This window comes from Haliotis rubra, unplaced genomic scaffold (assembly GCF_003918875.1).
Source record: "Haliotis rubra isolate DU_JTF1 unplaced genomic scaffold, ASM391887v1 Scf659, whole genome shotgun sequence".
Lineage (NCBI taxonomy): Eukaryota > Metazoa > Mollusca > Gastropoda > Lepetellida > Haliotidae > Haliotis > Haliotis rubra.
The window spans coordinates 221173-237060 of record NW_025767367.1 but is presented as its reverse complement, the minus strand read 5'-3'; the positions used below and the strand labels follow the sequence as shown (position 1 = coordinate 237060).

Genomic DNA, 15888 nt, shown 5'->3' with positions numbered 1-15888 from the left:
TTAACAATCGTACTCGAATATTAACAATGTTAAGAAATAAATATTAAAAACCCCGAAAAGGAAATACAATGACAGTACAAAATAAAGGGACGTACAAACGCAGCCGCTGTACAAATACAAGGGCAATAAAAGAAGTGGTTATAGGAACAAAGACGGTGATGATAATAATCACCTAACTGCTACAATGGTCAACCTTCCAAATTAGATCTGGGCTGGGAATATCGTGTAGTGGGATATGACTAATGATCAACTGAAGAAGGTTCAAGAAGTTTCTGTCCTGGAACTTTTGCTTACTCGCTGGGTCGGTCAACGCTGGAAACTTCCGGTTGGTCCAGACACTTCCGGTCTTAATTCCAGGTCAAATATAGTAACTAGTGCACCATGTAACATGAACTTGTTAAGGACATTGTAAACAGGGGTTACAATCAGCTTATATTGAATAAAGCGTTTTTCTCTCAAATATTAACAATAAACACTGTTGAGATAAATATTATTGTTGACGTTGTTGTTGCTGCTGCTGTTGCTGTTGCTGTTGTTGCTGCTGCGGCCATGTTCACTTATATTTGTGTTTGTTTCTGTCATGTTCTCTTGTATTTGTGTAGTGTGTGATGGGCACACAAAATGCCTGTTTCGATCCCGACAAAGATCTTATACTCGTTGTCGACGTCCTTTGCCTAAATCGGCATCATGCGAAAGGTTCCCTTGGGAGAATTGCGTTAATGTATGCGGAAGACTTACTGCCATTTACGAAACAATCAACGCCAAAGAATACAAGTCTCTGTTACGAGGGTCGGTCAAAAAGTAGTTGGCCTCACCTAGAATGACTCTCATGAGGGAATAATGGCAATACTCTATAAACTACAAATATTAACACAGAAGGTACAAATATATTGAAATACTCAGGAATGTTCCACTTATAAATGATATACATTGTAACAATTTCACTAGGAAAAACATAATATAAGTCAACAGTGATGAAACTTGTGAGAGCGGATCACTGAAAATCAGAGATGACACCCGGTGTTTGTGACACCAGGGTAAACAGTCCATGCCCTGCCTGTAGAACACCTTGCATAAACAGGTGTGTCACCGTATGCCTTATGCCTACGTAGACCGATGCTGAATATTCTGATACAGCTCGCAAACATGAACATAAACACTTTACGGTTTTAATTTTTGAAAATGTCTTGCTTTTGATAGAAAGGAACTTGACAAAAAATGTTATTTCAGATACTTGGCCTTCTACAAATCATTGTTTCATCATTTGGCATTTTCCGCAAACAATAGCACTGAATGCGACTTTCAAAAGAATCATTCCCAGAGTTCAGATAGCATTACGTATATTGTGTGTGCTCATCGTCATTAAAAAGGAACAAACTGCGGTCTTCAGCAATCCAACGGGATCGGGTGGTCAGGTTCGCTTATTTGGTTGACAGATGTCATCGTATCCTAATTGTATAGATCGATGGTCATGATGTTGATCATTGGATTGTCTGGTTAACATGACAACACCCTGATGGTATAACTGTAATATACATATTGTAACAATCACTTGTACCCCTAGATTCCGAGACACGTATACAACTGTAATATACACATTGTAACAACCACTTGTACCCATAGATTCCGAGACACGTATACAACTGTAATATACACATTGTAACAACCACTTGTACCCATAGATTCCGTGACACGTATACAACTGTAATATACACATTGTAACAACCACTTGCACCCCTAGATTCCGCAACACGTATACAACTGTAATATACACATTGTAACAATCAGTTGTACCCATAGATTCCACGACACGTATACAACTGTAATGTACATATTGTAACAACCACTTGCACCCATAGATTCCGCGACACGTAAACAACTATAATCTACACATTGTAACAACCACTTGTACCCATAGATTCCGCGACACGTATACAACTGTAATATACACATTGTAACAACCACTTGTACCCTCAGATTCCGCGACACGTATACAACTGTAATATACACATTGTAACAACCACTTGTCCCCACAGATTCCGAGACACGTATACAACTGTAATATACACATTGTAACAATCATTTGTACCCATAGAGATTCTGTGACACGTAAACAACTGTAATATACACATTGCGGCTATCACAGTATGACGTGTATGATAACGTTGATACCTTAAAGGTAATATCAGGGCACAGTGACACGTAATGTTAGTGCTGAGTAAAACGTAATGTCAGGACACAGTGACACGTAATGTCAGGGCACAGTAAGACGTAATGTCAGGACACAGTGACACCTATACAACTGTAATATACACATTGTAACAACCACTTGTACCCATAGATTCCGTGACACATACTTAAAGGTCACATGCAACCAAAAAAATCAAACATAATTAAAACACAATTATCACTTATTCATGACATATAATATACATTGCTGGTTATGAAAAAAACATAAAAACTAAATTATAAGCGTACAACCGCAAATCAAAAGTGCAATATAAGCCGGGATACCCAACCCAGTCAGAGCGGGTGGGTGTGCACTCAAGTGTAACGGCTGGTTCATTTGCAGATTCCCACCCGGCTCATTGTGTGTGTATATATAGAGATGTTGGGTTTTGTAAATACATGCTCATTTTTTTGTGTATAACATTTTGCAATCAACAGACATCATAACATGTCATGTGTACAAGTATCACACCTGCCTGTCTGTGTAATTACATACTGTGACAGAGACCGAACTCGGGCCATAAATCAATGCGTTTTGTATATGGTGTATAGCCTGATAGGTGTTAAGTTCAAATTGCTTGTGGTCAGTGATTGAAATTGTTGATTGAATATCGTCATTAGCAGACGGGCAGGCAGACACATAGGTGCCAATAAAACAGACTTTGAGTTTTGTCTGTGACAACGACATATCTATATCACAGTTAGAAATTCTGTCGACGCTATAAATAATGACATTGCTTTTAAGTATCGAACTGAGAAAGTGACTCGGTAAGAAGAACGTGTGGTGAAATAGACAAATGAAATTATATAAACAGTTAAATCGGTAATCTACTGTACCAAAAAGCTCGGGCCTGTGAAATATCAACAAAACATTAGAAAAATGGCTCACACCGAAAGGTATCAGAACCTGCAAAGTTGTGTTTTACGTTGCATGTGACCTTTAACTGAACTTTGTGCATGATTCACGCGTCAGCCTTTTGGAAGAGCTTTTACAGAGTTGTGTCCCTTTAACAATCTTGCTCAAGTCAAAACATGCATTAAGTAGAAACCACTGTTTATAGTGTCATAGTCCCTTTGTGTGCTTTTTCGAAGCTGAACAGGAAGTTAGGGACGCTGGAAAATTGTGATGAAATGTTAATAATGATATATTTACGTTTCAATTTCTGACAAGCAACCAAACAACAAAGCTATATGATGTGATAAACAACTGTAATATTGACTAAGTTCACAACTGTAATATTGACTAAGTTCACAACTGTAATATTGACTAAGTTCACAACTGTAATATTAACTAAGTTCACAACTGTAATATTGACTAAGTTCACAACTGTAATATTGACTAAGTTCACAACTGTAATATTAACTAAGTTCACAACTGTAATATTGACTAAGTTCACAACTGTAATATTGACTAAGTTCACAACTGTAATATTGACTAAGTTCACAACTGTAATATTAACTAAGTTCACAACTGTAATATTGACTAAGTTCACAACTGCAATATTGACTAAGTTCACAACTGTAATATTAACCAACTTCACAACTGTAATATTGACTAAGTTCACAACTGTAATATTGACTAAGTTCACAACTGTAATATTGACTAAGTTCACAACTGTAATATTGACTAAGTTCACAACTGTAATATTGACTAAGTTCACAACTGATATATTAACTAAGTTCACAACTGTAATATTGACTAAGTTCACAACTGCAATATTGACTAAGTTCACAACTGTAATATTAACCAACTTCACAACTGTAATATTGACTAAGTTCACAACTGTAATATTAACTAAGTTCACAACTGTAATATTGACTAAGTTCACAACTGTAATATTGACTAAGTTCACAACTGTAATAGTAACTAAGTTCACAACTGTAATATTAACAAAGTTCACAACTGTAATATTAACTAAGTTCACATGTAAATACAAGAGCATCACTTCGGCACTATGGCAAGCCGTTTTCACATTTATTCAGAAATACTAATATCTTAAATTGTTTTAAAGATAACTTGAATGAAAATAGAGATATCTTCAGCTGATGAAGAAGATGAAGCATATCAGTTATATCTGGAAATAATAGCTGATATCTGGAAATGCATTATAGATGTCTTGAAATGAATTATAGATATCTTGATAGAAGAAACTCTGCAAATCCTCCGCCGTCGCATCTCTAAAATTAGAAACACCCCTTGACACCAACCTCACCACTGACTCCATCATTGCCCTCACCTCTGCCTGCATCACCTCCACTTACTTCACCTGGGGAGACGACTACTACGAACAAATCCACGGCCTGCCCATGGGCTCCCCTCTGTCCCCAATACTCACAGAAATCTACATGACCTCCTTCGAACAGCAAGCACTCAGCACCTCAACCATCAAACCAACCTGCTGGTACAGGAAGGTCGATGACACGTTTGTCATCTTTCGGCAAGACCAAGACCCAGCAGCCCTCCTGCAACACCTCAACCAACAGCACCCCCGGGTCCAATTCACCTTAGAAACAGAATCCAGTGGTCAACTTCCCTTTCTAGATGTCCTTGTAACCAGAACCCCAGCCAACAAGATCCGAACCAGTGTCTATAGAAAGCCAACCCACTCCGACCAATACATTCATTTTGACTCCAACCACCCTTTGAGAACCAAAACTGGCATTATCTCCACCCTCACCAGACGAGCCATCAACCTTTCCTCCACCAGTCCCACTACAGAAATACAGCACCTCCGCCATGTTTTCACCAAGTTCAACCATTACCCGTCGAAACTAGTCGATAAAATTATCAGCACCACACTCCACTCAACAAGAAAAATGGCCTCCAAGAAACCTGAACCAGCACCCATTCGTATCTCCCTCCCCTTCATAGGGAAAACCTCTCACCACATCAGCCGTCTCCTCAAGCGAGAAGCAGGCATCGAAACCCACTTTACCAGCTCTACACCACTAAAAACCCTACTGAAAGCGAATGGCAGGAGCACCTCTAAACGACAACATCAACCCAAAGGTGTTGTCTATAAAATCAACTGTGACTGTGGCAAGGCCTATGTAGGCGAAACCTCCCGGCCCATAAATATTAGAATCAAAGAACACTTATCATCTACCACTAAATCTGATAGAAAATCGGCAATATCAGACCACATCATCAACTGCCCCAATCACAACATAATTTGGGACAATGTGGAGATATTATCCAAAAATCACCAGGACTTCACCAAAAGGAAACTTGCAGAAGCAGTTCAAATCCGGAGACACAAGCCCCCAATCAACAGAGACCAGGGATATCTCATCCCTTCTGCATACAATGATCTGATAAAAACAACAGATTAGAGCACCTCAGCCATCATTTTTAATTAATCTCATCAGCATGTATATTTTGTTTTTACTTCCACCACCATTGGCTTCATATTGTCACTACATTATTCCCACCGTGCCTTGTTGTTATTGTTAATTCCCCTGATTCAGTCCTACATGTTGTTATTACTTAATCCCTGTTCATGTATATAAGTCTGTTCTGTGCTGTAGTACTTCACTCTTGCTTGACAACGGTATAAGAATCCATACCGAAACGTCGCATCATATATAATAAAGAAGTTTTTATCCATAAACTTTCTTACTTTCTTAAAAACACTGGATTGTCTGGTCCAGACTCGATTATACACAGACCGCCGCCATATAGCTGGAATATTGCTGGGTGTGGCTTTAAACAACATTCTAAGATGCCTAGCGGTTAGAACAATCGAAAAAAAAATACATTATCAGACAATAAAGGAATAGTTTTTTGATGACGTAACAATAGACCGATCCAGTCCCGGCCGATAAGCCCCACCCACTTCGTTTTTGACGTTAGGGGGGACAACCACTGACAAGTCATGCACAATGGCGTCACCGCCGGCGAAACGTTGCGTGATTGCGAACGTTGTTGATGAATTCTGCTTGTGATACTTTGGTATCCGTCGTTTGTGAATGTTATTTAAAGAGGCAAGTTATACGTATGTGATTTTTTATATATTTTTAGCTGGCAGATAACAACTGGCGAGTGAAAATGAGTTATATGCCTGATGAAAAAGCGTCTCGACTAGCTGCTGAGACTGTAGGAAGCGTAATTTCTTTCGAATCAATTAATCTATCTGGCAATTCACCTCCGGCACAGATATTAGCAGGGGAAGGATAACTGAATTTTGTTGTTTGGGTTTATAATTTTATAAAACTCGTGAACACAACCACATGTTCATGTTGCAGATCTTTCGGTATCTATAAATCGATTTTCAACACTGCGCGTGGCGCTGTTCAAATTTAGTTCAATAATCTGAAAACATGGGTTTCTATCTTTTAATGAATTAAGAGAATGGTAAATAAAAAGCAGAAAATATTTCCCGTCTACTACTTCATGCACCTTATTTGTCTGTACAATTAATGTAAACAAATCAATCACAGCATAACCTATTTGATCTATTTTGGAAATCTGGAAAAGGTAATTGGGCTTGTAAACAATATGTTTCCATGGAGATATCTGGACATACCCAGAAGCAAATATTCAACAGCTGATCTGCAGCAACTCTCAGTAAAGTTTCTCTCTTCAAAATCTGTACACCATGATAAAATGACACTGAATATAAGGAAATCATTTTTTTAATCATCATTTCAATTCAATTTTTCTGTATTTTTTTATTCTACTTTGTTGTGGAATCCTAATTTACATACAAACTTCCATAATACTGGACTTCATGAACTGCCAGCGTTTATGTACAGGTATGTCACAGCACCAGAACACAAAGAAGATCCAAGATACAGTCTGCACCTGTACACTAGCTGACCACTCTTCCAGAAATAGGAAACATGTGATGCAAAATTTTGGAACAGAGAATCCACAGTTATCCGAACAATTAACTAGCATTGAAATAGAATGGTACACAAAATACAAATGAAGATCTATTGTTTTTTCATCAGAGATGTTTAACTGTTAACTACTAGTGTAAATAAGGTGCAAAGAATATATCCTATGTTCAAAGCCTTCTGTCAATGCAATTACATATTGACATTATTGCTTCTTAATTAAACAATGATAATCTTTGTTTTATTAGATCCGAGATTATATCCCTAGAGGACATAACACTGATTTTGATCTATTTCCTTTTCTGAGATACTTACTGGTGTCATAAAAATTATAGTAAAGTTAATTCAAAATTTGGTCAAAGTCATAACAAAGGTTTAGGAAAACAGACATGAAAATGTCCTGAAGCGTTCACCTCCTACAAACCAGTGTGCAATTTAATATGAAGCTCATTTTGCAAATAATCATCAACAAACCTTGAACAATTTGTCCAAATCCACCATCTTAATAAACACTAGCTTTGGCTCAGTCTTCAAATATTAGTAACCTCCTTAAAAAACTTATGATTTATCAGAAGAATTACATCAAATATGGGTTAAATATATGTTTCGATGTTTATTCCGTTACATGAAAAGTCACCTGAGATTTTTGTAAGTTATTCTGTTCCAGGACTGGATAATGCCTGACCAGGGTTTGATCAAAACGTAGCCTTTGCTTTTTCAAATTTTCTGGATGTTGAAATAACTTTAATGAGTTATGATACTAGCAATCACTTTCAGAATTATCTTATTAGTAAATGTAGTATTTAAAAAAACATCTAAAAGCAGGAGCCAAGTTAATACTAAGTGATTGTCCATCCATGATATGTATGGTGTTTGTTTGCCTAGTTCTGCCTTAAAATCTAAAAAAATCTGATATGTCAATCAATTAAATAATTATTTATTATTGATTATTGATTAGATTATTATTAATTTTATTACCCTTCCACGCGTTTACAAAAAAGCAAGATTCTTAAAACATACCTTGCTATCATTTCCAGTGAATTAATCAAAATTACAGTTGTAATATTACTCCTAAAATGTACCATTATATGTGAATAATTTATGTTGCAACAAAACTTCAAATACTGTAGTAATGTACTCATAATTAAGATATACACTTTATTTCACTCCGTCCAATACTCCATAAAGTCACTATTCTTCTCACATAGTTTTCGTATTCCATCAACATGGAATATAATTCAGTTCAAAGTCCCATGCAACTCTTTATAAAAAATCTGAAATATTTAAAGCATGGTTTTATAGGTACTCATATGAACTAATTTTGATACTTGGATATTGCATGATAGGCAACTGCTGACACTGACAATATTTCCGTTTGAATAAAAAATATTACTCCTCGAATATTTTGCTCTGTTAACAAGATACTGTAGGCCTTCAGATTGTGCTTATGAAACTTAAAACATCCTAAAATGTGTGACAAATTGAAGAATATCTTAGAGCGAAGGGGGACAATATCCGCCACATTGTTCTTTCATGTAACAAGTTTTGCTATTTCGGTTGACCCTAACCGAAATAAGGATCATTTACATTGTGTCACGGCTTTCTCGCCTGTCTCATTTGAGCTTTATGGCGTATCAACTCAATGCCTAGTAGTGACTAAAAACGTTAAGCAAAAACAATTTTGTAGTTACAAGAATTGTCCGTGTTTGTAACACTTGCAAAGTCATAAACTGCTATTTGTTGTCATCAATTGGTAATGATTTTGCACATGTGCAAAAGTGTGGAAATTCGTGCAAATTCTCATCAGCAGGCAGACGTAGGTTTCCTGAACGATGGTGCAGACATTTAACTGATCGTTAGGCCTATTGCGTTTCTTGATCCGCCTCCATTTTTGTTGTCTTGACCGCAATGGTTTTGTTAAGGTACACATCAAATCGCAGCAATATGTAATAAATATAGCGAGTGTAAATGGCATAATTCGAAGCACATCGCTTCGGATGCATCGTTTGACCCCGGAAATAAGTCTGACAAATCCACACTGCGCGCCCGGCCTGCTGATTGGCCAAAATTGACGCATGCGCCAGTTTTGATTGACAGACTGGATCGGTCTATTGAATGACGTTATCCCGTCATTGCGCCATTCTAGTGTGCCCCCTCGTAATCGAACCATTTTTACATTACGTCACAATGTAAGCGACGTCACGATGCATGTCAGTTGTCATCGCCTCGTACGGCCTCCTACAGTAAACTACACCGTTGCATCCAGTTTCTTGGTTTCCTGTTGCTTCACGCAGCTAACATCACTGGTGGAAACATTACGTTTATGTTTTACGACGGTTAAAATGTGTCATTTCGACTCACAAGTTTTCAGCGACACGGTAACGTTCGTAATGTTTACATTCCCACAATGCAATTGTGGAATGTCGCTTGACTACTCAACTTCCTCTGGATGTACTGATCTAAACTTACGCTGGTAGTAGAAATGCAACGTTCATATTGCCCAATATGATTTACGTTAATGACAGATGTAATTAAGATAATTCAGAGAAGATATTTAATCCGAACGTAAACCGTCATCAAACTGTTATCATTTGGGGTTTTTTCTTGTAACGTAGGGGGCAGACACATCAATAGAACAGCGCGCCAGTTAGTCCTGTGCGAGGATTCTTAATTTAGGTCACCGACACCGTCGCTTGTTTTCTGCCTTAAATTAATCGTAATTATCTTTAGAAAGTATTAAATTTGGCATCTTAGAAAAGAAATACAGTTCGCCCTACCACCATGTATAGTGTAATAAAACACACTTTTGCCCTGAACTATTATAGTTAAAGCACGAGGACGCTTGCCACTGGGGACCAATCTTCGATTATTTCAATTAATCGGATCACCACTAGTTACCATGTACTTCTGTCATCAATTCTGACAGATTTTTGATAATGTTTGTTTACAAACTCGCCCTTGAATCTCTATTCAAGATATCTTCATTTCAGTTCAAAATATATTCAAAATAATTGAAGATGTCAGTAATTTCTCAATACATCATCTGTTAAGGATTGCTGGAACAATGAAATGTGGTGAGGTGAATTTCTTTTCTTAGTTGTAATCGGATCATGTTTACCCTACTTGGTTTACTTATATATATTCAATGTTTCACCAACCACTCAGTGATATATATATATATACTCTCGATTTATCTGTTCAGAACTACACGATGTCCGCTAAAAGACAAGAATCTGGGTATGTGGACAACTGGCAGGCAAGGAAGACTCTTACACAGTGTAATCTGCGCATGCTCGAAACCGAAGACTTCAGTGACGTCACCTTCCGGGTGGGATCACAGCAACAGGTGGTCCGAGCTCACCGCTATGTTCTTGTCAGTCGCAGCTGTGTGTTCCATGCCATGTTCTGTGGCCCCCCTGGCGGAAAAAGGGGAGGTAACCATCCCTGATATTGAGGCAGACATCTTCAAGGAATTCTTAAGGTGTGTTTAATCTACCAATTTTACAATTCATTTATTACCAAATAAAAATACCTTCCATAGTCGCTAGGCAGATATCATTGTCACAATCTATGTAAGAAACTGCCAACTAAGTTGTTTAATCATAAATGTCAAGCTACGACATGGCATTGTGGACACCGTTTTATAATGATGTTTAGTTTTCAGTCAGTCTTTACATATAAACAGCAACCCCACCCCCACCCACCAAAAAAAAGGAAACGCAGAAGTGATAGTAGTACATGAAATTTCATATATATTTCAAAATTAGTGTTTCATTGTTATAATGTCGTCATTAAAATGTTGGTTTGTATACGAATGACAGAGCAAAGACCGCATCTTCGGAAAATTTAATGCACGTTTACGTTCGAAATTAAAGTGCCAACTTGCATGAAAATGTCATGGAGGAAACGTGGTTCGAAAATTTGCAAGTGCAGGTCTGAGGAATCGTGAGCAGGGACATTGCCTGTATAAGGGGGTTTTGGTTTTAGACGGTCATTCGCATTTTTTTTAGATCAATGAAAGAATATAGTTATGCCGCGAATCACTGCTGTCAATGGAGACTCGAGGCTGGAGAGTCTCAATATGCCGTTGCATATGACCTCAATGTTCACCAGAGTACCATCAGTCGTTTATGGGACCGATAACAACAAACCGATTCTACGAAAGATCAGTCTCGACGTGGTAGACCTCGGATTACCAATGCAGCGAAGGGTAGGTACATCCCGGTACATCATTTGCGGAATCGGTTTTAGGATAGCGTCGGCGCAAACCATTCGTAATCGTTTACGACAAGCTGGACTTCGAGCCAGAAGACCCTATTTTGACTCTGTAGTGCGACGACTACATCGACGGGTCCAGAGGTGCAATAGTGTTCGATGCTGAAATCTACAAACTGGCGACGTGTATGGTTACGAATCACGCTTTCTGCTTCAGTGCCGTGACGGAAGAGTACGTGCCTATCGACGTCGAAATGAACATTTTGAACAGAATTGTGTTGGCAAGGTTGACCGATATGGTGGTCATGTGGGATAGCTTCATGATGTGAGGAGCCATATCCTGCACACAGAAATCTAACTTCGTGCGCCACACATAAAGACGAAATCTTTAACTTCGTGCGATCCTGACCTTCAGAGGGATTCGGTACAGATAATGACAGGCCTCGCACAGCAAATGCCACTGTTCACGTTTATCTTGAACGTCAGCGTTCCAGACGTTAGATTAACTTTCGCTGGCATTGCAAGGGGAATGGACCAGAATTCCACAAGGTCGAATTCAAAGATTTATTCAGTCCATGCCGAGACGGTGCAGAAACGTTTTGGGGGCTCATGGTAGCTACAATCGATATTGAAGGCAACGCCCAAGTGGGAACGGACACCTTCACTTAGTGAAATTTTTACAAGCTATACATTAGCGCTGGGACGGGTAACCCGGATACCCTGGACGGATGGGTAATCAGTTGGACCCGGGTACCCGTCTCAATACCCGGACCTGTTATGATCATGTGACTAATTCATTAAACAATATAATATGTTATTCTTTCATGATTAATAGGTTGTGCTGTCTTTGAAGATTTAGACATAATTTACTGTCACCTGTTTTGAATATGATGCATGATTTAGATATTGAAAAACTCGAAATTTAAACTTCCGAATTGCAAAATATATTGCCATTTCTTACAACTTCGATGTCAGGAATTAACATAACGGGTATCCGGGTATGGTAGGGTAATAGGAGGTGGGGTACCCGGGTAGAAAATATGGACCTGTCCCAGCCCTACTATACATGTGAACAGGCATTGTAGCATTTATACTGTGAAATGTGGCTGAAACGGATCCAGAATTACATGCGTTATCTCAGTTATTACTTAGCAGGTTAAATTCGTGAGTATAGGTTATAGCGCACTGCAATAATAAGTGTAAACTGTTGAATATCAAGTTGAAGTTCAGTGTAGCAAAAATCAAGGAACAAAGTATGTACCAATATCATCTATAGCTAAGCTGCAAGTATTGAAGAATGTGTTGCTGAAAATACAGAAATATTCCATTACCCCTCCATCTTCAACACCCACATCCTCCCCGATGTGACTTCTAATATTTATGGGAAGTAATGTTTAAAAGAGCGGTGATTCACAAGAACAATTGTGTCTCCAAATAAACCATTATGATTTATTGTAGGTATATGTACACAGACAAGGCCCGAATCAACGCTGAAACAGTCACGGGACTAATGTACACATCCAGGAAATACTCTCTTGATACATTGTACGATCTCTGTGTAACTTTCCTGGAGGAGTCCCTCTCAGAAGACAAAGTCTGCCAGATCCTGGAGGAGTGTCATGGTTACGGGGAGCTGGACTTTGAACAGAAGGCCCTGAAGATCCTGACAGAAGGAGGGGAGAGAGTCACCAAGTCTCCAGGATTTGTGGGTCTTTGTTCTGATTGTCTGGGGAAGTTCCTGAAATCGGACACGCTTAACCTCAAAGAGGAAGATATATTTGAAGCAGTGCTGTCCTGGACAAAGGAAAGATGCCGGAAGGAAGGTGTGAGTGACAAGCCTGAGAACAGACGAAGACTCTTGGGTGACATGAGATATGAGATCCGGTTTACCAGCCTGCCCCTGGAGTATCTAGTGAAGGTTGTGGGCCCATCTGGATTACTGACAGTGGAGGAGAGAGTTAAAATTATTGACAGATCTATTGACTCTACTGTTGACATTTCCCCATTTGTAGGTTTAAACCGAAAGCACATACATATTTGTAAATACGTCCAAAGATTTGCATCTGTGTCACTTGTAAAATGTAGTGGGGCAGAAAGCCATGCTATCTCGTTTTCTGTCGATCACAGGATTCAACTGAAAGGTTGTCAGCTGTATGGTGGATATGATGACACGAAGGTTCCAGTGAGTATTTCACTGCATGTCAAAGATGGCGCACATATAATTGAACCACTGGAGACCGAGGTGCAGCTTCTCGGGCGTGGGCAGATGACTGACACCTTCTTCTCTCAGCCGGTACTACTGCAGCCAGGCAGCACATACACTGTCTATGTGGCAATGGGTTTCAGGGATCAGGAGGCTTACTTGTATCACAGGATGGCAGGGCGTTACGGGGGGGCTGGGGGATTACGTAAGTCACAAGAAATACAGAGGCTACATTGGGATAAATGGAAAGCAGACTGTAACCACTGATGGAGTTCGGTTCACGTTTTCAGACGCCCAGAATTACATTACAGACACAACAGTTCTGAAAGGAAACATTCCTGGCTTCATATTCAGTATCCCAACATTAAAGTAGCATGTGGGCTGGCAGTGAATACGCTGACCACAACACCCATCAGATCTGCATTTGTACCTCGTGTTGTAGAAACACCTCTATTATCTGATACATCGATGACAGCTGTTGTCACACGACAAAACAACTCTTATACTTGATAGCGGTAATCATGAAAGGTAACTAAATACAATGTGCCGATGAGCATTTCACCCTATAGATGTACATACCAATTCAATATCAACGACCATGTTTAAACTCAACAACTGAAATGCATCTGTATGCGTATGGCGATTGTATGGTCTAAGGGAAGTAACTGTGTGTCCATCATGTAACTTCATGCTCTATAGTCTCATGTTTCTACTGAATGAATCAAACCTGCGTCATATCTGTTTGCAAAATATCCTAATTATAAAATGTAGCTTGATTCATAACACATCTTCTAGCAGCAATTGTCTGTTATTCTATTGTATTGTTTTGAATGTGTGAAATAGTTTCTCAACGCTCTATAGAGTGATTCCACCTGCCTACCTAATGTCTGGTGATCACAACGAATGTGATCATCAATACAATGTGGAACCAACAATGTTTGTATAATTAACAATTGTACTCTAATATTAGCAATGTTTAGAAGTAAATATTAAAAACCATTAAAAAGTAAATACAATGGCAGTACAAAATACGGGAGACGTACTCACTCACTCTTGTAATGGGATATGACTAATGATGTACTGAGGAAGGTCCAAGAAGTTTCTGTCCTGGAACTTTCGATGGGTCGGTCAACGCTGGAAAATTCCGGTTGGTCTAAAAAACTTCTAACCTTAACTCCATGTCAGATATAGTAACTAGTGGACCATGTAACATGAACTTGTTAAAGACATTGTAAACAGGGGCTACAGTCAGCTTTTATTGAATAAAGCGTTTTTCTCTCAAATAATCCCAATAAATACTGTTGAGATAAATATTATTGTTGACGTTGTTGTTGACGTTGTTGTTGTTGTTGTTGTTGTTGTTGCTGTTGTTGTTTCTGCTGCCATATTCACTTTTATTTGTGTTTGTTTGGGTTATGTTCACATAAAATACTTGTTTCGGTCCCGACAAAGATCTCATGCGCTCATAATCATTATAACAAATGTTATACAATTGTGAAGTCTGGGGTGTAGATTTTACAGTGCTAAAAAAAGCTCCCAGAAAAGCTACAGCTTCAGGTTTGTAAATCATTGCTAGGAGTAGGCAAGAAAACACATAACTGGGCCTTCGCGCAGAACTGGGTGTGTACCCATTACTAGTACCAATCATGAAAACGATAATTGATTACAAGTTCCATATAAATAACACAACAAATATCATCTTTAAAGATGCCATGGAAGCAAATATCAGTCTCTGTGATCACAATATAGGCTGGGTTCATAAAGTTAATAAAATAAAGCAAACTTTTGAAATAGCGAACACGAATAAATGTAATCTATCTACCATGAATAAAAATGTGAAGACCTGTTCAAGCATTCATTAAGTGATTCCCATACTTCAAATAACAAATTAAGAACATACAGATTGGTCAAGTCATCTATGAAACTCGAAAATTATCTATTTCATTGTTAAAACAAAGCTCATAGATCACATTTTTCAAAACTACGGTTAAGTAATCATAAACTCAAAATTGAAACTGGAAGATATACAAAACCTGCAACCCCATTAGAACAACGTCTCTGTGAAATGTGCAGTGTCTTAGACGATGAGCAACACCATGTAATATCATGTACCAACTACAGCGAAGAAAGGGAATCACTTATACACACAATGCTTTATTATGACCAAGAATTTACTACACTCTCAAAAAAAAGAACAATTCCTAATAATTTTCACGAACAGAAGTCCTGAATTAATTTCCAAAATATGTCACCATATTTACAACTTTATCAATTCTATATCTTACCATAGTCTCCTCATATATTATTTCCTTGTCATTATACCACATGATTTCTTAAAAACAATGTTATAATGTACATCGTTTATGTGTGAAATGTATCTATATTTCTTGTACCTGCTGTGT

At 38.3% G+C, this 15888-nt stretch overlaps 1 protein-coding gene across 1 annotated transcript in view; it reads left to right on the top strand.

Moving 5' to 3' along the window:
* LOC124257338 (BTB/POZ domain-containing protein 6-like) overlaps positions 1-15888 on the top strand; it is a 66728-nt gene that overhangs the window by 36293 nt on the left and 14547 nt on the right. The window contains exon 3 of the mRNA XM_046691375.1: positions 12742-13295. Coding sequence (XP_046547331.1) covers positions 12742-13295 — 554 coding nt within the window. The remainder of the gene's footprint in view (positions 1-12741; positions 13296-15888) is intronic.